General features: G+C 44.8%; 1 protein-coding gene across 5 annotated transcripts in view; it reads right to left on the reverse strand.

Moving 5' to 3' along the window:
* Positions 1 to 24,852, reverse strand: part of SHROOM2 (shroom family member 2) — a 463,222-nt gene that overhangs the window by 96,370 nt on the left and 342,000 nt on the right. For 4 of the 5 annotated variants that reach the window (XM_085622195.1, XM_085622197.1, XM_085622196.1 and 1 more), the window contains one exon: positions 7,652 to 7,729. The exons of the other annotated variant lie outside the window; for it this stretch is intronic. In XM_085622195.1, the coding sequence (XP_085478321.1) occupies positions 7,652 to 7,729 (78 nt within the window). The remainder of the gene's footprint in view (positions 1 to 7,651; positions 7,730 to 24,852) is intronic. 5 annotated transcript variants of the gene reach the window in all.

Consider the following 24,852-nt stretch of genomic DNA (forward strand, 5'->3'; position numbering starts at 1 on the left):
ATGGAACTATCGCCTCCTGTGCCACGAGCATCAAAGTGCCTGACACAATGCAAACGCACTCTTAGGAAGGCACTCAAGGCAAAAAAGAAAGGTGGAATATTGTCGGAGGCGATGCCATAGCTGTTCTGAGGAGAGCATACAGGAAAAAAGCATGAGAGCATTACAGAAAGCTCACCGAATAGAAATGGCTTAAAGTGTTCTCCTTGTTAAATACAAAGAACAACTCCAAATTATGGAGATATATCAACTGGTTGAGCTCCCAGAGCTCATCAAGAGACAATAGCAGTGCAGGTAACGAGTGGGAAGCGTACGTCAAAGGACTGTCCATAGACTCGCCAGCAGCCGGACCCATGACCACCAAGAACACCCAGGTTGTTGCCCAAGACACAGAATCCCATTTTAAGAGCGCACAAGAAGTAGTTTCACATACTACTCAAGATGCCGCTTCACGGAAGGTGATACCACAAGGATTATCAGGGCAATGAGAAACGATGGCGCTCCAGGGCCTAATGGCATTCCTGCCCGGTATTCAAGTCAGCTCAGGCATTTTTTGCCCCAATTCTGACCCCACTCTATAACTACTTCTAAAGTTCACAATAAAAACACAGTCCTGGGAAGGTTCAATCTTATTTCCCATCCATAAGAAAAGAGATCATTCAAATCCTGCTAACTACAGACTAATCGCCCTGCTCCACATAGAAGCCAAGGCATGTGCACGACTACTATTGAAGGACTTGGAGGAATAGGCAGACAATAACGGGATGATCAAGGGAACAGAAGTACCTTCCGGCATCAGATTCGACGTCAACCAACATCGATCTGGCTCCATCTCAGGGATGAGGATGACGAAGGCGTTGGCCTGGATCCTTGGGGGCTCTCCAGCACCAGAGCCGCCTGTAACGAAGGCCCAGGAACCCGGACCGGCTCCGTAGGGCCCAAAGGCGCACCCGCGGAGTCGAGCTGCACAAAGATGCAGTGAAGGGCTTTGTAAAATGCGCGAAGCTGGGCAGGGGATGCCCTGGCTCCCCGAAATGGAGGGAGGTGCGGAGTTGTCCCTGAAGGAGGCTCCGAAGACGGAGCTGGTGAGTGACGACGCTCCCAATTCTGCGTCACGTCAGCCGACTGACGGGGAGAAGGCGAAGTGAGCCGGTGCTTCTTCGACTTCTTCTTGTGCTTCGCGACTTACCCAAAGATTTTGAGCACTTGGACGAGGTGTGATGGCTCCGCTAGCAGTCTCGAGACCTTCCCCTCGAGCAGGAGCAACACGGAGCTGACTGCCGGGCCTCCAAGAGCTTTCGGGACCGCTCCTGCAAAGACTCTGGATTCATGACCCGGCAGTCAGAGCACGGCTTCAGGTCGTGGTCGCGCTCCAGATACCAAAGGCACAAAAGGTGTGGGTCCGTCACAGACATCCGTTTGTGACAGGCCTAGCAGGGATTGAAACCGGTCCGACGATGAGACATCCCTACCGCACCAAGAGTCGAGGACTTGAAAAGAAGTCGACAAAAAGTCGAGAAAAGCTTAGTCAAAAAGTGACTAACGGGGTAGCTCTCTCCGGATCTGCGCAAGGCAGGCGCAGAAAAAGAAAGAACTGATGTCAGCATGCAGGGGCAGTGTCTAAGTAGCACTGCAACGTCATTCCGGCGACCAGAACACAAGCCAACCGATGCCACATATTGAAGAGCAAGGGTACTGCTAAGAAAAAATCTCCGGATCCAGTCTGATGCCTGGGGAAATTCTTAGGTAAGGAATCTATAACTTATTGTCTCTTTCAGGTTTATCCTGCTTCATTAGCTATAACTAATATGCCTCCTAGATATGTTTCTTTTCATTCCTTTCTGTTTTCCTCTCCCTCTAGGAATCTCAGAAACTCTTTTCATTCACTATTGTTTTTTTGCAGAACAAACTGCTGCTTTCATCTTTACAACAGTCAAAAGATCAAGTCTTTCCAACATTTTTCCAAAGTCAAACTGCTTCTTCAAAGTTTACTTTTTGTATCAACTACTATTCTCTGCTATATGTTGGTGTTTTATACATATCTTCTTATTCTGCTCCAGTCTTTCAAATACTCTTGCATCTGTCTTATCTTTTTTCCTGACTATGATACTCACATGTCTCCTAAAGGGAATCCGTTTTGGGGGCTTCCAATTACATCTCAGCTTGGACATAGTTATCTTTGTATTGTTTTCAAGTGTCTACACACACTCAATCCACCATATCTATATTCTCTTATCTCGCTATATACTCCAAATCATTCTCTTCTTCCTGGTTCGCAATTTCTTCTTTGTCTCCTGACAGTCATCTGCTTCTTAGCGCTTTTGTTTCTTCATCTGCCTCACTCCCTATTTCTAGCTGTTCTGCTCCTACCTTGTTTTGAAGAAAAAAAACTAAAGGGACATCTGCTAACTATAGCAGAATTAGGGTAATGCTGTGCCCATAGAGACTCTCATCGTTTACTTTTGTACTGTACTGTTTGTTTGCTACTTGCGTGAGAAGCACACTGAACAATATAGACGTTATAATAAATAATATAATACCATACATCAATAATATTAAACTATATTTCTGAAGGTGCTTCAGGATACCCACTTTCATTAATGTATTTTGCCTAAATCAGTTTTCATTACATTTTTATGATCCTTTTGAGCCTTCCCTGTCCTGTATTTCGGAGAGCAATAGAGCTTTGTCATTTTTAAATTCCACTACATTTGCTTTCACACCATCCACTCTGTTTTGTACAGGAGCTATGCTAAGGTCAGAAAAAAGCAATTTTGTTTAATTCAGCTTTTAATTTGGCAATCTCATATATTAGTTCTCAGCACACCTGAGAAATATTGCTCTTGGTTGACAGAGCTTACTCTTCAAGTCAGCTTGATATGAGAATCTGACCATGGCATTATCCCGCCTCTCCTTCACTGATGTTTCCTAGTTAAGTCTTAGAGAGTTAGTTCCTTTTTTAGTTGGTCAGGCAAGAGGCATGCCTTAATACAGAGGTGTGATGACTCAACAACAATGATTATATTTCATCACAGCGGCCTCTTGTGGTGTACTATAATTTAATACAATCAGCTCGGCGTGACTCTAATCAAAACTGCAGAATACGGAAATCTAGTGCTTACTTCTTTTAATGCACTAGTCACAAATTTCATGGAAAAGCGTACAAATGGGAGTGATACAAAAACAAACGAGGCAGGAATAGGGGTAAAATATGCAAAAGAACTCTGGTTATTAAATGCACCTAAAAGCATCTTTTGGACCATAGGTAAGGGGCCTTTATGCTTCAAACCCAGTCAGTTGGCCGTTTCAAGATGGTTGGGAAGATGATTAAAGTCTCCACAACCCCTCACAGGATCTTCTTCATTCTTCCTACCACTCTTTCTAGAACTAAAGAGAGTCCGAATGACTGTCTACTGCAGCTCTATCTTTAACAGAAACCATATCTACTGTGGATGACACGTGCTCCAAATCTAGATTACGAATCTAGGTACCAAGAGGAACTAACAACAACAAACTTGCAAATTCACGGGGGAAAAGAACACAAGCTCCATCACAAATCTGCATGCAAACCCTAGCTCAGCACCCAGGCCAGAAAGGAATTCATTTGCTGCTCCTAGCATGTCTTCTGGGCTGCACACATTCCCTCCAAATCTTGATTCTTCCTTCCCTTGGCTGACAAAAAGCGCTCTCCTCACAAACCTGAAATCCAGATTGGCCCTTGGAAATCACAAAAAGCTGTTCAGACTAGCTTCTCCTTTCACTGCTTAGCACAAGCGAGACCAACCAGACTCAACATTTCTTTTTGTTCAACCTTCTGCCACAACAGTGTGCATGGCCAGAGGCAAAAAAGAAACTCAAAGCCAGCCTTGGGGGAAATCAAGGTTTTGCCACCATTTATCTAGCACAACCAGGGCATTCATGAATTCACTATCAATATAAGGCATTTTCCTTGGCTGTTTGAGTCATTTTTGACTACTATTTTGGGCTTAAAGTCGCTAGTAAATAAGCTGAGCCACTATGTACAAGTAATTCATCTGGAAGAACATTGTACATCTTGATGCTCATTAGGGCTATAGACTGAGGCTATCGTATGTATGCTCTCACCCAGTACTACCCTCAATGCCAGGAGGCGGCCCGCTACCTCTGTGTGCGTTCCCACCACCTTCCCCGGAAAATGCGTGGCCAAAAGAATCGCTACGCCGGCCCTCTTACTCGCTCCCAACGAGAAATATTGTCTATCGAACTAGCGGGATCGAAGCCGTTTCCATTCCGTCCACATGAGATGGGTCTCCTGTAGGAGACAGATATCACACTTAGCATCCCTCAACAAGGCAAGGAGCGCACGCCTTTTCGCTGGTGAATTAAGGCCCCTCACGTTGAAGCTCATGATAACTACTTTAAGACTTGTCATGGCTAGGGAAAAAGGAGCTCACTCGCGCGTGGGCAGACCTATCTCGGGGGAAACCGTAACTTCCAGGCATCCACTCCCTCCCCGTATGCCCCACCCCCCGGTCCCACCGGCAGCCCCCCCCCCCTCCCCCCTCCGCAGCAGCTCCACCTGGTGAAGTCTCGGAGTAACAAGGCAGCCCCAACAATCATAAAGGGAGGTTTGGCAGGGCCTTAAAGCGGCCAGCCAGCGCAGCCCAGCAATGGGGAAGCAAACGGAGCACTCCGACCACCTCACCCCCTGTGTGCAATAGGACCATCCTCCCACCTGAAGGGACACAGTCTTGCCCAGCTCCTCCGGCAGCCCCCATCTGCCAGAAACAAAGAGTCACCCTACCTGTCCGTAGAATGTCAACCTGTCCCACTGACTGCGTGAGACCTGCAGCTCTCATGGGTGGAAAGGAAGGAGGTTTTATGGAAATTTTAAAACACTTTACTTCCATTTAGTGATACTTTTGAAGCATTTTTCAACTACATTGGTATTTCCGGTGTCTGGCGAATGCTTACTGAGTTGTCACGCATGAAACTGTGATTAAATTAAATCATAATTGTAGTTATTTCAAGGTCGTTCTATAAATACTGAAGTTAATGTGAAGAGATATTTGGCATCGTGTAGCATACCCATCTGCCATCAGACTTACATATGTGTCTATTGCGCTTAAATCGAAACCAGGTTCTGTGACTATGACCGGGTAGACATTTGGGCCAGGAAGTATCAAAGTAAGGCAGTAGTACCAAGCCGGATATGGCCTCCTTTCTCACAATTCTGCTGGTTCAATCCTCCTGTTTCCTGTTACACTTCCAAAGTCCACCCCAATTTCAGTCTCCAGTAGCAAGGCAGAGCAGAGGGTGACACTGAGAAACTGATGAGGAATGCATCTTTAACACATGGTAATTTCAGAGATACATCAAGTTGCCGTGTGAGATTTTTCACCACACGTGGCTCTTTCGCTGACATCAATTTGTGCTTGTGGGAGTGTTTTACTTTGACCGATTATTCATGTAATGCAAACTATAGTTGAATGTTGAGCGATTTGAATACGAAACCATTACAACGCAGTCATTACAATGCACTACCTTTACAATGCAGTCATTACAACGAAACATCTTTACACCCCATACCATTACAATGCATGTCACTATAACGCATGCCATTACAACGCATGCCACTACAATGCATGCCACTACAACGCTTGCCATTACAATGCATTATAAGGTAAGTAATGGGAAATAGTAATTTTTACCCCTACACTATCCAACACTTACCCTACTGTTGCACTCACTGGAGTGGGAATAGTATTTTTGAACCCCTACAATATCCAACACTTACACTACTGTTGCCCTGAAAGTATTATGCGTTGTACTGGTATGCGTTGTAATGGAATGCGTTGTAATGGAATGCGTTGTAAGTGTAGTTTCTAAAAATGCATTGTGATGACATGCGTTGTAAAATCATGCGTTGTAATGGATGTTGCGATGTAAAAACCACGTTGTAAAGGCATGCGTTGTAAACGTTTGCGTTGTAACGTGTCCTATTCGATTTGAACTGAAAGTCAGGGCTTGAAGAATATCTCAAAAAAATAAAATGATCGAAGCTACACTGACCAAAAGAGCTTACACTTTTGGCGTATGGTCAGTAGTCCAGTTCTCACTTAGTAGGTTGAGTGATCATCATGACCCTAAAGCAACAAATTATCTTTTTTCGGATAAAAAACAATTTTTAGACATTGAAATTATAGATAAAGGTCGAACCTAATACATCGTGGGTCACTACATCTCCACCCCAGCACTACAATGTGGAGCATCACATTGTTAATGGCAAGTAATAAAAATACATTATAAGCAAGGGTCATTTAATTAGGAAATTAGGTAGCTGTAACAAATATAAATGTTTACAATAATGAGAGTTCTGGCGGGAGGTGTCAGCCAAGCTCCTCTGAGTCATTGTAATATCTATTGATGTAGTGGCACTCGATGTAGTGATAGACAACCAAGAGAAACACAATCTCTTAGCCATAGCATTAACACAGTATACAAAGAGGTCCTGAAAACAGACTATAGCCTTATAGCCCACTGCTGAGGGCTATACCGGTTGTTAAAGGTCCTGAACCCGAGTGGCGAGAGCTTATAGCGAGGGTTTTCAACAACTACTATAGCCCGAGGCAGTAGGGCTATAAGGCTATTAGAACATTCTACCCACTAAGGGTAGAAAGTTCTAAATAAAATAGGGAGAAACAGATAGACAAACAGTGGCAGTAAGTCACAGAAGGCATATAGCAACCATTATGAGCCCGGAGCCACTCTATTGTCTTCAATGGAGCTCTCAACATTCCAATGTTCTAATTTAGCCTTAGAGCCCACGGCAGCGGGCTCTACCGGCCTTTAAAGGCCGGGTTCAGCGTTAAAGATCAGAGCTTTTGGCTCAGGCCTTTTAACAGGGGAGCGGGCTTTAATGGCTGGAAGCCGGCTACAGTGGGCTTTAAGGCTATTAGAACATTCAGACCCTAGAGGTCAGGCAGTTCTAATTTGTAAAACATAGCCTCACGGAGCCCAAGGGGGTTGAAATCCCCTCGGGTTCCGTGAGGCCTTTGTTAAACATTAGAATTGTGATGCTCCAGGCTTCTACCGGCCATTAGAAGCCTGGAGCACTCCATTGTTTTCAATAGATCGCTCAATGTTCTAATAAAGTTTTATTCACAAAGTTTAATAGGAATTTCATGCAGAAAAGGCTGCTCATCAGACAAACTTGGTGCAAATAAACAGGATGCAAAGCAACATGGTATGTATGAGAGAGTATCGTGGCAGAGGAAGAGGCAAACAAGTAGAGGAAGGAAGGTATTGTGGGCGAATGACCGAGAAAGCCAAGACATAATGTCATTACCAGTGGCTCTTGACCAAGCGAGCTGCGCGTTGCTATGACGTGGACAACCTCAATTAATTTTAAAGACCCTGTATAAATGATAAATTAATGCGAGTATGCGCGAATTGTTTAATATCCACTGTGTACTCTCTTTCCAGACCAGTTGATGTTTAGAGTGGAATGTGTTAGGTTATGACGTGAGAGGGGAAGAGATACCATGCATAGAAAGCGTCATGCAAAGGAGGGTGTGGCATGCTTTTTTAACAGACAGCACAACAGCCCAACGCAGACCCGAAATTGTGCAAAAAATGAAAAGCCATGCCTTAAAAAACAGGACAGCAACAGTACCTCTGAGACCCAGAAAGCGTGAAGGTTTTTTCTTTATTTAGAGGCGACTGCAGAGACACCGTGAGCTTAGAGGAGTAGCTGCAACAGAAAGCAAAAAATGGTAAACTTCATACCAACACCGCCTCACAAAGTAAACACTAGCGGACTTTGAACTGCCATGTTTCTTCAGCTCAGGGCAAGTAACTTTCGATATTTGATCAAAACGACTCTACATCTGCACAGTAAAGAATCAGCGAAGTGCGCAAATAAAAGTATATTTTGTTTAAAAACTCGTTTGTTTTTGGAAGATTAAAATGCTGCATCTACATTTCTTTTCTCTGAGTTTAAACAGCAGAAGGAAAGGGTCTGTACTGCAAATATCTTACTCTGTCTAGTCCCAGTATGCTGTGCGCGCTAGAGTACCACTCTGTTGAAAAATGGCACAAGCATAAACAGTGATTAGCCAACACCGTAGTTTCTGCATGATGCCAGAACCCCCTCTTTTACCATGTCGAAATAGCCGTGACCTTGTTCTAAGAAGTCATACTGAAATCAGGGGATCAGATGTAAGTTGCCAAAACAGAAATACACCAAAGTCATGCCTATAGACACTCATGTGCACCGGGAGTCCAAGGGCCAAGGATCTACACAAAAAAGTGCACAATGCTCAGGCCATCTGATGACCTCCTCGGATTCCCTCATGATCACCGGGCAAAAGTGCCCCTTATCGCTCTATAGCCCCTCTCTCACATACATATAATTTGCCTTAAAGCACTGGTAAAAAAAGACTAATAAGAATGTATATCTACCCAAAGAAAACCATTTTCAGCAACATTCAGAATTGATAATGAAAGACGGGGGGAAAAAAAACACTAACCTAACCTATTTGACGCTGTTTGCAAGCAGCTCTTTGATGATAGAGAGTAACAGTCACTGTTCAATATGAGGGTTTTATCTTATGAACAGCGGTAACAAAAGAATCTCTGTGACAAAAGCAGTAATCCACTCAGCTAGCCACATAAAATACAGATCTGTGATCTGCACAGTACACGTTCTTTGCAGCAGGCATATTAACTAAGCCTGGGCGGAACTCCACGAAGTGCAAAAAAACTCCACCGCGCTACGTGGAGCTCCGCAAGCAGCGGAGTGTGTTAGATAAATGACGCTTGCGGTGATTTTCAGTGCCAGGTGCTTGTCCGAACTGTGCAATCATCACGAACAGCACCATGCACAGCGCAAGCGGGAGCTGCTTCCTTTGCGCCGCTTAAGTAGATTTTTACTCGAACGTCAGCTTTCTCAACACAAATGGTTTCTCAACGCAAGCGGTCGCAGGCATACACGACCACTCGCAATAAGAAATCTGACCTCCATTGAGAAATCTCGCCGGGAGGTTGATTTTCCACGCTCACGCTTGCCAACTTGATGTTGACAATCGCGAACAAGGAAAAATCTTGCCGGGAGGTGGATTTTCCGTGTTCCACGTAGACCCCCGCGAGCTCTGCGTAACACAGAATGTGGAAAACTCTGCAAACCCCCGGAGCGGAGTTCGCCGCCCAGACTTAATATTAACCCTCTGCGCTACTTTATGGCGAGTCAAAACTGCCACTAGACAAAACTCTGATCTCTCTTTCTAGCAGGAACATTATCACAAGACTTATCTTGACAATTTAAATTCTGCCTGAAAACTGGACACACAAGTAACTCTGCAGCAGGTGTTTTTAAATCATAAGTTATTAGTAGAAACACAGCGTCACACCTCCCCAGGTCAGCACCCATTTCGGACGCTCCAGTTGCACTGCCCTAAAGCCGGCCCTGCCTGTGCAAGTGCGGTTGGTGCGGCAGGAGGGCCGAGAAACATGGTTCGTGGCTACACTAGTGACTAGGCAGAAGCTGGGTGTGCTCTGTTTCTGCATATTCATCGACTGGTGGCCACGTGACTAGGGTTTCATCTACAGGCCACTATAGAACCTCAAAGGGCCAAATGGGACGAGAAATTATTTTTCCTTGTTTCAATGGGGAAAATATAACGGTTCCTGAGATAAATGATTTGGATATTTGTGGTGCACATACACACCGCTGCAGGGCATACTGGTGAATGCCTTTAGGACGTTAAAGCTCTAGGACTACGCTTGTGCATCTGCACGTGAACCCAATGTGAAGTCATGTACAGTCCTCCACCTCAATTCCCCATACTTCGATGCTTGTGAAAGGATGTAAATTCATGCACATGTAGATGTCGCCTGCAAATGCATATCTGAAGACTTTTAAGAGAGATCACCCCGGCATTCTGCAGATTTTCACTTATGCTGCTTGCATTTATTGAACTTTTCCTACTTGCACCGATAAACGTTCTCATCGATATTTTAGCAAAGCAAATAAAAAATTCGAACATTAACACTGAAAAAATTTTACTGCACTCGTCTCCGTGTTGCTTGTCTGCACACTGCTTGCTAGACACCACATTGAAAATCAACTCAACAAAGACGCAACAAAAATCATGTTCTGGGGAACGCAAACATGGATGGCAAAAACAAAGGTCTACAAGATAAATAAAACATTCAGCAAGTCCCCTCTTTCACGTGTCCAGGCATCACATTTACCTCATCTCTCGAATGGAAAGCACATCTTTTCCTTGCAACACCAAAGGTGGACGCAACCACAAGGAGGATCCATATATTCACAAGAGGATTCAGAGCAGACCCTTGCATCGATTTACCAAACCAAAGTTAATGCAACATTCTACTGCTGTACAAGAACATTGGCCATTCCCAGGGCATCAACAAGACACAAACAAACCACAGAGAAAAATTAGTACAAATGGCTGGTGCTCCACAGCAAGAAGCACACCCGAGAACAAAAACGTAAAACTGCTGGACGAAGATGGCTAATGCATTTGCAGATTCGTCAAGCAAAACATAAACAATATAACACACCAAAACTAGAGACTGAAATAGTCTACTCAACTAAGAATGGTCACTTCCTGACAGAGGTAAAAAAATTCTAAAAGAACGGGTAACATTCAGAGAGGCATGGCCCACTTCCCCTTTGAGAATATTTAAAAATATATTTTTTATAAGCAGGCAGTGATTCCACAGACAACTCACTACCCTTAAAAATAAAACTGAAAAGTTTAATTAATTCTCTTTTGAAACACATCCTGTGTTCCTATAAGAGAAACGAGCTGCATTTCCAAGAAAAAAAAGATCGCTTGCTTGGCACACGGTGCATGAATGTGCGTGGGGGGCACAACATGTGCCCTCGGGCCACATTACAATGGCCCACGTGTTGAAAATTGAAACAACGATGTGATTAAGCATTCACTAAAGACATGAATTCCCTTTTAGGACCGAGTTCCTTTCGTTATGTTGACTAAAGTCTGGACTCCATTTTATATTGTCATGTCTCCACGTGCTCAGCACGAGAAGAGTCCTATCTTCGTGTTAGTTGCTCTTGTAATCTTCCTAGTAACAGTCTATAAATAGCTCCTTTGTCCGTCTGGCGCATGCCCAGGCTTGACCACATCTGTTATCAGTTAATCCTCGCTTGACCATGTTTTCGCGGGCTTAGAGATGTGTTAACTCCGCCCACATATTGATTCTGTATCGAAAATGTCCATAAAAGGTAATGTTCTTCGCCTCATGTTGTATCCACCCACTTATGAGCCCCTCTGTTGTGTATAAAAGGGGACTGTGTTCGCAAGTTCTGTGTGCTACTCTATGCAATACCGAAGGGTGTTGTATGGATTGTAGGACCACCCTTAAGGGTTAATAAACTGGATCCCTGCATGTGGCACCCAAAGTCCCTTTCCGGCTACGTTTTCATGCCGGTGGGACCGCCATGAACAGGCAGTCAGAAAAGGACATCGCAATCCTGATGTAATCCTCCATTCGGGATCACGATTCCGGCTGCCGCTCCGTCGGGATCAGAAGATAGTCAAGGATCCGACTGCCTGCATCGTAATTCAGCGGTTGTCCCGAAGGGTTGTCTGTCGGCGGTCCCACCGGCATTGTAATGATGCCTTAAGTTAGGCCTGTCCGGTTTTGTCATAGTGGCGCATCGCTAGAAGTGAAGTAATGAAGCAATATTTTTAGGTAGCAGTCCTAGGATATCCCTAAATCAGCACTTGAGGCCCTCTTGCAAAATAAAACCTCCACTACATTCCTAAACATAGGTGCAGTGATCATAAGTATGCACATAGATCCTAAACACCTCGCAATAGCATGACCAGCATTTTCAACATCCTCACCAGCACGGGCTGCCATTCCGCTCAGTCCCCCGCATGCGCACTGTCTGCGTCGGGTAGTGGTGAAACCTGAGCTGCAGAGGAGGCAGAAGGCCAGAAGGAACTCATCCAAGTGCACTGAGACTAAAGGTCACATCAACCTGCTGATTCTACCCACAGTTTAAATGACAGAGGTAGAAGCCAACAGTAGTTGTTGATCTGCACTTATGGCTCTTTGAGCAGCATTTGGGAGACTATGCTTCCACCTCACGCATAGCTGGTAAGCCAACAATGATCTCTCAAAACCCACAGCGATGTCATTTGCTCCTGCCACTACCTTTGTCTCCCCACCACAACTTAAGAATGCATGCTCTTCCCCCACAGCACAACAGGTGCAATGTGCTGCAATTCTAGCCACTGCTGCCAGACTAGAATTGGCGGCAGCAGCAGCGTCTATGATTAGGCAGAGCACAGCAACCGCAGTGAACTCTGCAACAACACATGCAGGCGCCTGGGACTGAAGGCAGTAATGCAACCAATAAGACTGGGCAGAGACAGAGATGGTAAGCATGAACCACAGATCATGCAAAGCGGTGGAAGCAAAACACAAAAGCGTTTAGCAGAGGAGAGGGGACATGGCAGTCCTAGGAAAATGCACTGCAGAGCAACTAAACCATGCTTCTGCTTCACATTTCCAAGATTTCCGTCCATATCCCTGTCCAGGTGCACAACAGTGCTTGCGACTCCTATGCCAACTGCTAAGGGCATGCCCAAAAAACACAAACACAACAGACTGATCCCATCAAACACAAAACACTAGAATGCCATCACACATATGCTCAGTTCACCAAGCACAATATCAACATACCAGTACCCACACCATCGAACACACATAACTAAACACTCACACGCACAAATACATCAATATAGTCTATCAGCCCAACAAACACTCTCAGACATTCACATTATACCCTTATACCACCGTACACATACACATACAGTAAAACACCCTCACACCACTATCATAGAAATATACTCATGCTCACACAACCTCAAACAGCACACCACAATAAATACCATAGAAATACACCCCCCAATCTCACAATACACTTCGTATATCCAACGACACCATATCATATAGTCAGCATCATCTGTCCTCAAGCAAATGCCAATATAACCACATACGTCCTCCATGCATTCATATTCTCCATTCATCTACTCATTTATTCATACAAAGTCTCCATCTATTCGGATACACCAATTCTTCAACCACTTAACCACCCACCCACTCACTCACTTATCCATCCATCCAGTCATCCACTTGGCTATTGTGTTCGTGGGTCTTTGAGGTTATGAACATGAATTCCTAACCCTCTGAGGTACAGCACTAGGTCGAAATTAAAGTATCAAGAAGGTTGGTCAAAGGCATGTGCAGGAGTAGCTTGTGAGAGTGAGATAAGTTTCTTGCATACCCAGTTTAAAAATTGCTGTCCTGTAAGTTAAGTGTATCTGACTCCTGGAAATTCATGATTAAGTTACGCATATGTCGTCCTGTGAACTTCTTGCAGCACAAAAAGGCGGATTGCTCGGGCCTGGAAACAATTAAAGAAAGGCGTCAGACTCGTAGAGCTCCTTGGGCATATACTTGGCACCCCAGTCCCTTTTACCCTTCTCACCTGCTAACACGTGTTCCATCCGCTCCACTAGCCCCTACGACCTCTGCATTTTAGCGATGCGATCTGAAACCGAGAGAGGGTTCTGGAGGGCAGCAGGGATATAAATACTTTGACCTCCCCCCTATGCTTGTCTGGGTGATGTGGAAGGAAGGGCGTGGAGTCCCTGTATTGGCTGGAAATTGAAGGATAGGGGACTGGGCCCTTGCGACGCATGAGCCAGCATCTGTGTACCCTGCTGGCTTCTGGTCGGGGGTAGTCTACCACTAGGGACACACCCCTAATACCCAGGCCTGTTGATCTGACTCTCAGCACAGAATCTTCGCAAGAATAGGCTAAACGGAGGGCTGGGTGTAGAAAGCTCTTAGACTAATGACGTGTCTCCTTCTGCTTTTTTTGGGTGGGAATGGTCAGAATCTGAAGCCAGTGAAGTGAGAGCGAGTTGACACTTTCATTCAAAAGTATGTGAGAGGAAGCTAATACTTCTTGGTGAAACCTGGGCATTAAGGGGTGTGTTGCTTGATCCCTGAATAAAGCTTTCAATTTGTGAACTTATAACTCTGGACACTATGGCCCAAGAAATTAATGTAACCTAGTTAACGAAAAAAAGTTTGAGGTTTTTTTTGTCAGAAAGATAGAGAACAGACACTCCTCTTCCATTGGTATCTCGACTCAGAGGTTTCTGACTGGCTGGCTGTTTTTTAAGTTCTGAAGATTCCTGGCAAGCCCTGTGATGATACCTTGAAAGGGACTGAGTAAGTCTTTTGACCAACCACTTGCAGTTTAAATGGCGATGCCAAGCTTCCCCGAGAAGCGTGAACAGATTTCAGAGACTATTGGACGGTGTTCATGGGAGTAAATGACAGATAAGAAAAGGTACAGTCATTAAAGGAAAGCATAACTGGCTCTCACTTTCCCCTGGCTGGGAAAAGCCCTGGTCCCTGAAAAGGAGGTGAGGTGTGATGCACTCTCGCCAAGCTTGGCAAATGCATCACGTGGTAAATGCTTCCAATGGATGTCCTGCCATGAATCCTCCCCGGCCTCAATCACTGCACGATGCATAGAAACCATATGCCAAATTAACTTGCCCGAAAAGCACCAGACAACCTCTTGCTGTTCAGCTTCTAAGATTACCTTTGTCATACCAATTAATGGCTGTGTGACGAGTAAAGGTGGAGGGCTGCTAGACCAATCCAAACATCAATAATTAGGAGGGAAGCCTGTCTCCGGGCTGGCTCTGTCCATGTATAATCATGAAATCTTCACAAGCTTTGGAATACGGTATTCAATGTACTCATTTATTTTTTCCTTTACATGTATTTTTATTTTGCGGACCTCGACAGTATGAAATACCGAGTGCTTTAACCAGAAGGATAGCAGAAATCTCAAACGTATGAAAAGCAGGTGAGAGGAAAAAGCCTGCCACAAAGAGGCGAGGTGAATCTGGACAAGATGAAGTTTGAGCACCTTCCGAAAAGCAAAGACGAGAGTGGGTAAAGTCTGTTCACTCTTCATACTTTCAGGTCTGGCGTTAGCCAAGGCATTTTGATTTTACTACTAGTATGTTCATAAAAGACTTACACATACAGCATTTCAGGCAAACTTTCTTCATCCATTTGTCTGGTATTAAGTCAGTCACTCATTTTTTCGCAGACTACAGCATGGGGCAACGGGCCTGCCCACTTCAGCCATTGCTAACCTCATGGTGTGTGGTGGCAGTCTCCCCTTTCCCGAAGAGCGCATTCAAACAGAACGTACTTCCCTTCGTGACCAGAGACTAGTATGGCAATGTGTACTTTTTGAGACTAAAAAAATAATGTTGCTTTAAGCAAGCAAATCTTTTCTTTAACTGATGAGGGTCAGGCAGTTTCCTCAACAATAAAGTTTTGCAAAAACCTTGACAAGCCAAATCTAGCACTGACGAAGCCAAGGTGCTGTCAAAGCCAGGTCATTTGGCTTTGCCATTGATTGCTTACACAGGGAATACACAGAATGAGTAGGGTCTTCCATCTTGTTGTATGCACCCAACCAGAGATGGTGCACTTTTTACGGACAGACAGCAATTGGGAAGGATTGAGCTACCAGCTCCAATGTGATGTGTGCAATTTTGAAGGTGATGCAGGCGTTAAAAGCTAACCAAGACCATGAGATTTGTAGACTTCAAAACAGCTGTTGAGTAAGATATGGACGATAAGGGAAGGCCTAGGAGCAGTGTGCTTACACCATGTGAAAGGTCGAGAGACAGGAGTCAGAGTCTCAAGTCCTATGCAGGTATTAATTGTTTGAGCTTTTATAGAAGTTGAAGTGGGTTAGAAGCTGAATTGGTTAATTTAGAGGCGTGTGTACAGAACCTAAGAGTGTCACCGAGAATAAAACCAGGAGATACAAATGAAGGGGCCACAGTAGGCAACATGGCAAGAAGAGAAAGTAGAGTGTGTTTAGTAAGGTTACTTTAAAAGTTGGGTTGTTGGTGATGTGTATTAGGGATGTCTACTATGTCCTGTCTATTGTGAGGAGTGGTCTGGGATTATTGACTTTTGAATGTTCTAGGGGAATTACTTTGTGGGGCCCCACAAGTGTGGTCACAAGGTTTGCTGCTTCATTAAATTATCTTACAAGCAAGATTTGCGTGTAAGCAGACCCTAATTGCTGCATTTATTTGGCGATGAGTTGGCCAGGTAGCCCAGTACTCGAGTCTTAGTGACAACTGACGAGGTTTAATGCCACATCATAGTGATTTAGAACTCAGCCTCCCTCCCATCCCAGAATGCTGCTGGCATGTTGCCCAGCCTCTGAAAGCCTCCATTCAGGTACCTACCACAACGATTGGGGATTATTACTGTTTCCTATTTTGATTTGTCTTGTCATAGCACTTGAGCGGCCACTCGCATGCGATGTTAAAAAACTCGGTAATCCAGTGTGCTACCGCGTCCTGCTTCACAGGAGCAGCACAAGGACAAGAGCAGCACATCAACAGAGGGCTCGAGCAGGCAGCTGCACGTGGGTGTAAAGGTCGGCTACTGTGCATCAATTAGCATTCCTTGAGCTAAATAATAATATTGCCAAAAATAAAGTTTTGATACAATTTGAAATGGGCTTAAAACTATGCTTATGGTTGATGCCAGTACTTTTGGCATTAGAGCAGTAAGTACTCTCTCAGATACATGGTAGCTCAGAGAAGACTGTGATGTTTGCATCCTGCTCATTGACCGATGCGGAGAGGAACCATTCTGTTATTGAGCGGGACGCACTGGCTGCAGCCTGGGCCATAAAGTACGTCAGACAATCAACCCGCGCAGGACGGACCGCCGTCCGGAGACTAGGACCCGTGACGGCCGCATTCCGACTGATTGAGTTAATCCTGAAACAAAGAAATACTTCACGTCACCAACACGTCAAGATCTGGGATTCCTAGTAACCTCGAGTTACTTCAGTAACTGAATACTGCCGTAATACGTACAGAGGCTTCCTATCAGGGAACTAAAAGCCTTGGCTACACCAAGAATCCGCCTTGGACCACAGTTACGAAGAGAGATTTTCATCCTGGCACTTTCACAGTGCCCCTGGTCCCCAGGATCCCCCTACTGAAGAGACCTCGTACCACGAGAGGGTCGAAACGTCGTCGACAACTACAAAGGGAGAGCCCCAGCAAACTAGAAAAGTCCTCTAGTCAGCAAATGATTGTATCAGATATCTAAAGGGCCCCCCTTGAAATCCAATAACCAATTGTTTCATTCTACATTGGCACTACAAATATTGCACTGTTTTGGTTATGGTCACTTCACTGGGGTCACAAAGTCAAGTCCGAATATGAAAATGTATATAGTGTAAATGCACATCAGAATTTATTTATATGTCTTTTTTACTTCTATGATACTGTTTATGCAAAATAAATAACACTCGCTTCGGCTGAAGTGGGTACAGCAAAAATAGTGTTCTCTGTGGGTTGTCATTAAAGTGATATTACCAAAGTGATATATGGTTTGATCTTTTATTATTTGCTGTTTTTGCTTAAATCACACAAGAAATCTAGCCACTTGCACAAACGTTTATCAGTTAAGTTTAAATGACTTCCTTGTGAACATTGTTTCTGCTTGAATAAAGTACTTCCAAACATTTATTTGGGGGAGTAGAGTGCTAGTAAGAATGGATCACAAACCATTACTCAAGGTAGACCATCAGGTGCAAATAATTGTTCCGGACGTTTGGAAAGGATGGCTGCAAGTGTACAAGATGATGAATGTAGTGTGAAATATGTTCCTGGGTGGAAAAACAGGGTGGCTCACTGTTTATCTCGTTTACCAGACAAGGCGGCTGATGGGTTTGAGTTGGAAACCGAAGAAGTGGTAACAAGTGTTAAAGATGCCAAGTAAGAATTGGAGGGCATTGGTTCCAAAGAGGACTGGATGTTGGCAATGGAGGAAGATGATACTTTAAAGACAGTGGTAATTCTTATCAAAGGAGGTGTGAGACGTGAAAGTGTGTTTCCTGACAGTGGTAAGATTGTTTGTTAAGGTGTTTGACAAGTTGTCATTATGTGGAGATAAGGTTGTGATGAGGGGCGATAAGTTTGCACCAACTGCTGGGATCAGATCCAAATGGATTCATTTGGCAAATGAAGGTCACTTGGGTCAATCTATGACTATTAAGAGATTGAAAGAGAAATTTTGGAAGCCGCTTGCTGATAAAGTTGTGAAAGAAATGGGTGGAGGAGTGTGACGTTTGTAAGAATTCGGAAAGCGGATAAAAGGGGGTTCTTAGTGATGTGTATTAGGAATGACTTTTGGATGTTCAAGGGGACTTACTTTGTGGGGCCGGGCCAGTGTGGTTACAAGGTTTGCCGCTGCATTAAAACATATCCTATAAGAAAGATCTGCATGTATCCAGGCCCTCATTGCTACAGGGTCCCCAGACTAAAGATACAGGATGTCTATTTTTCAGGAGTAAGTTCGATATGTAAGGAGGCGATCCACTTCATAAATGTAGAGGAAGATTTTCAGTAAGCTGATGTCTTACAGAGAGGGCAGACCTTTTTGGACAGAGTGAATGCCATAGGTATGCTGATGAATAATAATGTCACAAAGTACTAGAATACAACCTAGTGTGTCCATCTTCAGCTCATTAGCCCACTTGGAAAATGCTGCTGAAAGTTTAAGAGGACTTGTACACATACACTACCAGCATTGCATCATCTATCCCCTTAAGGGTTTCTCTGAGTTCTACATTACAGTCTAAAACTCACCTGGTAGAGTCTCAGCGGGCCCTGTTTTTGGACATGTTAATGCAGTTGAATGGAAACATTTTTTTCAATTGATGTGCCAAGAAAGAGAAGCCTGGTAAATGGACTAAGGTTTTGGTAGATAGGCTCAGCATAGGTGTTCTGGAAGCAATCATTTATTTAGAAAGATAAGCAGTATCAAGGCACCACTGATCATGTTCCAAACACCAGCAACCACTTTACAACCGCTCTGCGACTGAACATCACATGAAAAACGGATTTCAAAATAATATTTGCATCTGAACTCCGATTATTAAAGTATAAAATAACTCACTGGCAAGGGCATTCCACCCTAGTCCTAATGAGGGAAGCGAGAGATAAGTGGAAGAGACAAAATACAGAGCTCCTAACATAGGACGTACATCACACAGTTAGACGCACTACCAAACTGTTCTACAGTACCACCTATCCTAACAATAGAACAGCTATACAGAGATTCTCTATTAAAAAAAGATCAAGAATTCCAGGGATAATGTCATGACGGCTTCAGCTTTGAATTCAACCTAAGGATTTCTTATGCCACTCAAGAGACTCATAGGCAGGAGTAGGATGTGTGAAGACAGACTCTCATCTCTCATTTTAAACTCAGCCATGCTGGAAACTCCAATGAAGTTTCAAGACTGCTGGCTTAGAAGTATTTCTTTATGTTTTGAAGCTCCTGTCTCTTCAGTTTAGTGGTGTAGCGCATAAACCTACATTTTTGATCCTTCTTAGGGTTTCACTTTCATTGCCTCAATGAACATCAACCTTTCATTTCTGGGGATCATCCAGTGCATCAAGTAGCAAGTACAACCTGAGTCATGGCCTCCAGGTACTTTTGGAAATAACCTTATTTCTTCGACCACAGAAACTGGCAATCGTTTCCAACAGAAGTACAGTGTTAAAAAATCTTGGATTGTTAGTCTCCCCTCACCTATTGATGGAAGCTTTACCCCACGACTCAATCACATGAGGTCCTTGCTACATTCTCTAAAAGATCTAATTTATCCTTGTTGGAAAACGAGGCAGCATCTGTGAGGCCTGCACAAATAACATGACTACATTTGTCCTTCAATGGGAACCAAACACCTAATTGTAGTGCCTGACTCTCAGAGGGTAGCGTTGCAGAGCAGTCTGAGGCTTACTCAAGGGAGGTGGTGTGGGCTAGTAATCGCCATTTGCAGGTGCACAAAAATAACACTCAATAATTGATTGTCCAGTCTGTACTTTGCTTTATAAAAGTAAGAGTACATTTATTAAACACACACACCACTCAATACTATGCACCAATTTACAAATCTCCACCCCTCCCGCAGGATGGGGGGGGGTCTAGTACCACCACTCCCATGTATGCACATCAACTTGCCCCCAATGCAGTTAGTTGAACATAAACTGGAGCGAGGGCCCTGCGCACTGGCACCATCCCAGTGGCGACCCACCCCATTACCTCAACAAGCATTAAAAAGGGGTAAACCTGCCTTGGTGACACATGACCCTGACTGAGCATCTCCTACTGACCATAAAGTATGCACCTCTATATCTTAAGGGCTAGCAGTCTGGGGTCTTCACCTAAGCGCAGCAGCAAGAGTCCATGTTTACGCACACTTTAGAATGACAGTACTCATCACCTTGGTTGATCATTAGAATGCATTGCAATTACAGCCCCTAAGGGTATCACAGATGAAATCACAGGATTGCGCATATACAGCCAGACACCCTAGCAGGACTGTCTGGCAACATAGCCCCACTTGGCTTATGACATCTCCTTACACATGTGACTTACAGTCCCTTCAAAAGAAGTACTCCTGGCAACTACACTTCTCCTGCAGTGCGCCTCTTCACTTTAAAAGGAATAACAGGTAAAAGCAAGGGATTACGTAAATACAGCCAGACCCCCTAGCAGGAAGGCCCAGCAACATAACTTCATTTAGCTTAACATCACCTTACACAGGTACTTCACTTTACACATGTGACTTTCAGTCCACCTAAAAAGAAATAACCAATAGTATTTCGGTGCAATTACACCACTTCACCTCCAGGGGACGCCCTTCTCCAGACATCCCCAACTCAGCCCTTCACTCCATGATGCACTTCATAGTACACCCTCAGCTGTAGAACATAAGTTCCAGCCTAGAAGGTGTTAAAGGCTGGCTGAGCCCTTGAGGGGTTATTCTTTTAGATGCCCCGTGAAACTTAGGGGTGGACTGTTCGTATTTATGCTGGGGGAGACTGTGGTGCTCCTGCAGCCCCCCTGCACCCCTTTTCACACGAGGGTGAACCCTCCTCTGGGGGCCACAAAGCACCAAAACGGCAGATTTCCAAATGCCTGGCAAGGCATTATGGGGCGCTTCATGCTCCTCTTTACCAGCCCCAGCCACTGGGAACACTCTCCTCTGCCCTCTGGGTCTCTGAGAGGGTAGATTCAGCAGTGTGCTGTCTTCACTGGCTCCCTGCGCCAGCCTTTCGTTAGGCTCTCCTTCTGGGCCTCTCTCTCTGCGCAGAGGCCCCTGCTTTTGTGCACCAGTCCTGGGCTCTTCTTCTGGTGCTGTTAGGGTCCTGGGGGCAGTCAGGGGGTCTCTCCTTCCAACTGCCCATTGCGCCAGGCTCCAGCACCTTCACCCTCAGCAGACCACACCCCAGAGAGACCTTCTCTTCCTGTGCAAGCACTTTTTAAAAGTTGAGTAGGGGGCTGGCAGGAAGTCTCTGTTGGTCCTATCAAACAGCGACACATCACGTCCCTGCACCTGCTCCCGCCTTCTTGTCCAGCCTCTGAGCTTGTTCGAAATGGCGTCGTCCAGGGTTTCTGCCACATGTCTCGGAAGCACCTTCCCCCCAAGCTGCTTTCCCTCCTTGGTGCAGCCTGGTGCCTGGCACCCAGCGACAGCGGTTGATGGATTGGCCTGTAGCCCCACCCATCTTCTCTTAGTGGAGAGGAAGCCCTCGCTTGTGGAAGAAAGGTTATCAATCCATCCAGCTGAGATCAGCCCTCAGCCTGGGTCTGGTCATGGCTGGCTCAGAGAAATATGACAGTTCTGGATGACCCAAAAGCAGTACAAATATGACTTTGGACTCTGCAGAATACTTATTTTCACATTCGCTACATTGGACTTAAGTGCATGTCTGGAATCTGTAGGCCTAACGGAAGTTAATCTAGCCATGGGCCCCACATTCCCTTAGGGGAATAATGAAGTGAAAACACAGTAAAACACACTGACTTTCCCTGGCATGTTTCTTTCCAGCCTATAAAGCCTATTCCATGTACACACGTGTCTGCATGTAACCAGCCCGGTGTCCCTTACTCCAGCTGCTGCACAGTGGCCTGGTCAAGCCAGGGGAACACCAGTAAAATCCCCATGCAGTCTCTTACATCCTGAGTTCACTGTGGGTGAGTCCCAACTTATGAGGCTCCCCCACAGTAAAAGCTCAACAATTAGGTGCTCAAAAAGTGAAAAATCCGGGTGGCCCATAGTGTCAGAACCACCTTCTAACAATCCTCAAGTTGAGAGATTGACGAAACAACACAATTTTTAAGGCTCCACAGCCTGACTCTGTATCCAGGTCCCACACAGCTGAATTAGACATGGATGGTCGACAGTCTGAATGGCTTACCTCCAAATATTCTTAGTCAATCATCCTCTGATTTGTTCAAGCTCCTCCTCCATGAACAACAGTTTAACTTTGGTTCTCTTTGTAGATGTCCGTAAATCAGTTAGAACTGATGCTTGATGATCTTCGCCTTGGGTAAGACCCAAACCATCAGCTTCCACTGCCACGGGTATTTCATCTTGAGAGTCAGTAGCATATGAGACCCTTGGGGCAAAATATTAATGTTTGACTTGCAGTGGTTTCTGAATGTGGTCTTTTGAAGCCTTTGCCGCACAGGGAAAGGCACAAACTGAAAATCCACTTATGCCACAAGAATGCATGGGCACCACCACCAACAACCACTCCAAATGTTCTACATTCTTCATCCTGCAGTCTTTTCAAGACAAGCAAGGCGGCCGATGTCTCAGCAAAGCTCTATCATGCAGCTCGGACTGGAAATGTCCGCAAAGCTTTCCTTTGTCACAGCATTTCTCCCAATTGGAGAGCACTTCACCAGTCTCTCAAACTGGTAGACACTGATTGGGACCCTATTTCACTCCTCCTTATGTCCAGTTATAAAGCGGAGAAAGATGGTTAAAAGAAACAGTCAAACTCTTCGCTTTCACAATTTGCGGCCCCAACCTAACATTCTTGTTTCTCATGCGAGGGTCTACTTCTTACAGATTTTTCAGGTGAGTGGGGGCTCCAAACAGCAGGGTTCAGTCTCCAAGAGGGATGCCTTTTCTGCCATCAAGAGACCTGCCCCATCACACTCATTCAGGGCCATGGTCGCCGTACATCTCCACTAGAATCACCATTAATGTTGACTTCTCTGTTGTGCTTGTTTTTAAGTCTCGCCTACGCAGCGCTTGAGCAGTCTGAGACATGCTGTATTCAGGATATGGGCATGAAGCGCCGCCCACCTTCCGTCCATCCTTTTAATTAGCTACTGTCACTGTCCTTTGTAAATAGTGGCTTTTCATTGGTCAATAGGCTTAGTAGTCCCTCCTTAGTACCGCCTCTTCTCTTGTAACCTCCCATGAGGACACCTCCTGTTACATGTGTTACTCAGTGCTTTTTAATTAAAGCCTCTGAGAACTATTTTCTTAAATTACGCTCTCATGCCTGCAACCTGCATGCTGTTGTAGGCAGAACACGCTCTCCTGCAACACGTATTTTTGCTTTAGGTACCCAGCGCGGCAAACATCAGCTGGAATAATGGCAGCTGTGCCTTTCTTTTATTTGCGGCGTCGAACACGGGTGCATTACTTTTTATTCATTTTTTTAATGTACCCTGCGCAGCACGCATCGGCTGGAATAATGGTGGCCGCACCTTTCTTTTGAGGCGTCAACCACGGCCGCATGCCTTTTTTTCTGTTTATTTACTTTTGTTACAATCGCGGCAACCACGCTTTAAACATCTTAAGCTATAGTGCTGGTGCCGCACTTGCTTCTTAAGTAAATAAATATGCCCCCGCACACCTTTTTTTCCTATTTGTTTACTTTTGTTACAATCGCAGCACCCGCAGTTTAGCTTTAAACATCTTAAGCTAAGGCATGGACGCCGCTTTAGCTTAAGATGTTTAAAGTTAGATTGCGAATGCCACAATTGCTTTGCAATTTAATAGCGCTCACATTGCTGAAAGTTTGAGCTATTGGCGTTGCATTATTGTTTGCAACGCCTATAGCTCAAACTTACAGTAATGCAAGACCTATTGCATTGCAATTGCTTGTTTTTCATGCTCTTAGGAGTAGGAAATGTCAAACCGAGGCAATCCTTGAAGCATTTGCCAGGTAACGTGTCTGTGCAGAACTTTATGGTTGCTCACACTGTTTTGGTTTTATCTCGTTATATGAGTCCATGAGAGATGCTGCCCGTGGTCTGTGCCACGGATTCTATTTTCAAGAGACATTCACTTTCAGAGCACTGCAGCAAATATCGCAGTGCCTCCTCCAGTCATAATTAAGACAATGGTAATCGCATCTTTAATCCTACCACTAGCTTGTAAGTATATTCCAACACAGCAAAACGGCAACACCGTGGCCGTTAAGGGGTAAAAACAGGGGGCTGAGTAGATCTAGAATGGATACTCAGCATTAAAAGTGTCTAAATCGAGGGAGCACACGTACTCCTACTGTACACCTAAAACATTTGTTTTTCAAGAGGTTTACAATAAATGCTTAGTTTGTTGTTATTTTATATGTAATCTGGCAACTGAGAATATGAAGATATTCCATCAAATACCAGTGTTCAAATCTTGCCGTCTCTTGCCCGCCAGGCACTTCAGCCGCCTCTGGTAGGCCTGCAGTACGGAAACGTAGGAACTTACTTCGGAGTCCACCCTTTTCTCCAAACTCACTTCTAATTTCACGCTCCCAAAAAAGGACACACCTTCTCAATAGCCCCCTAGGAATTCAGAGCAAAGTATCCATTTATCACACCTCATGAAGAAACGAAGACTTAAGATACTTGTTTTTGAGAAAG

The sequence above is a fragment of the Triturus cristatus genome, chromosome 8, assembly GCF_964204655.1.
Source record: "Triturus cristatus chromosome 8, aTriCri1.1, whole genome shotgun sequence".
In the NCBI taxonomy this organism is placed as follows: domain Eukaryota; kingdom Metazoa; phylum Chordata; class Amphibia; order Caudata; family Salamandridae; genus Triturus; species Triturus cristatus.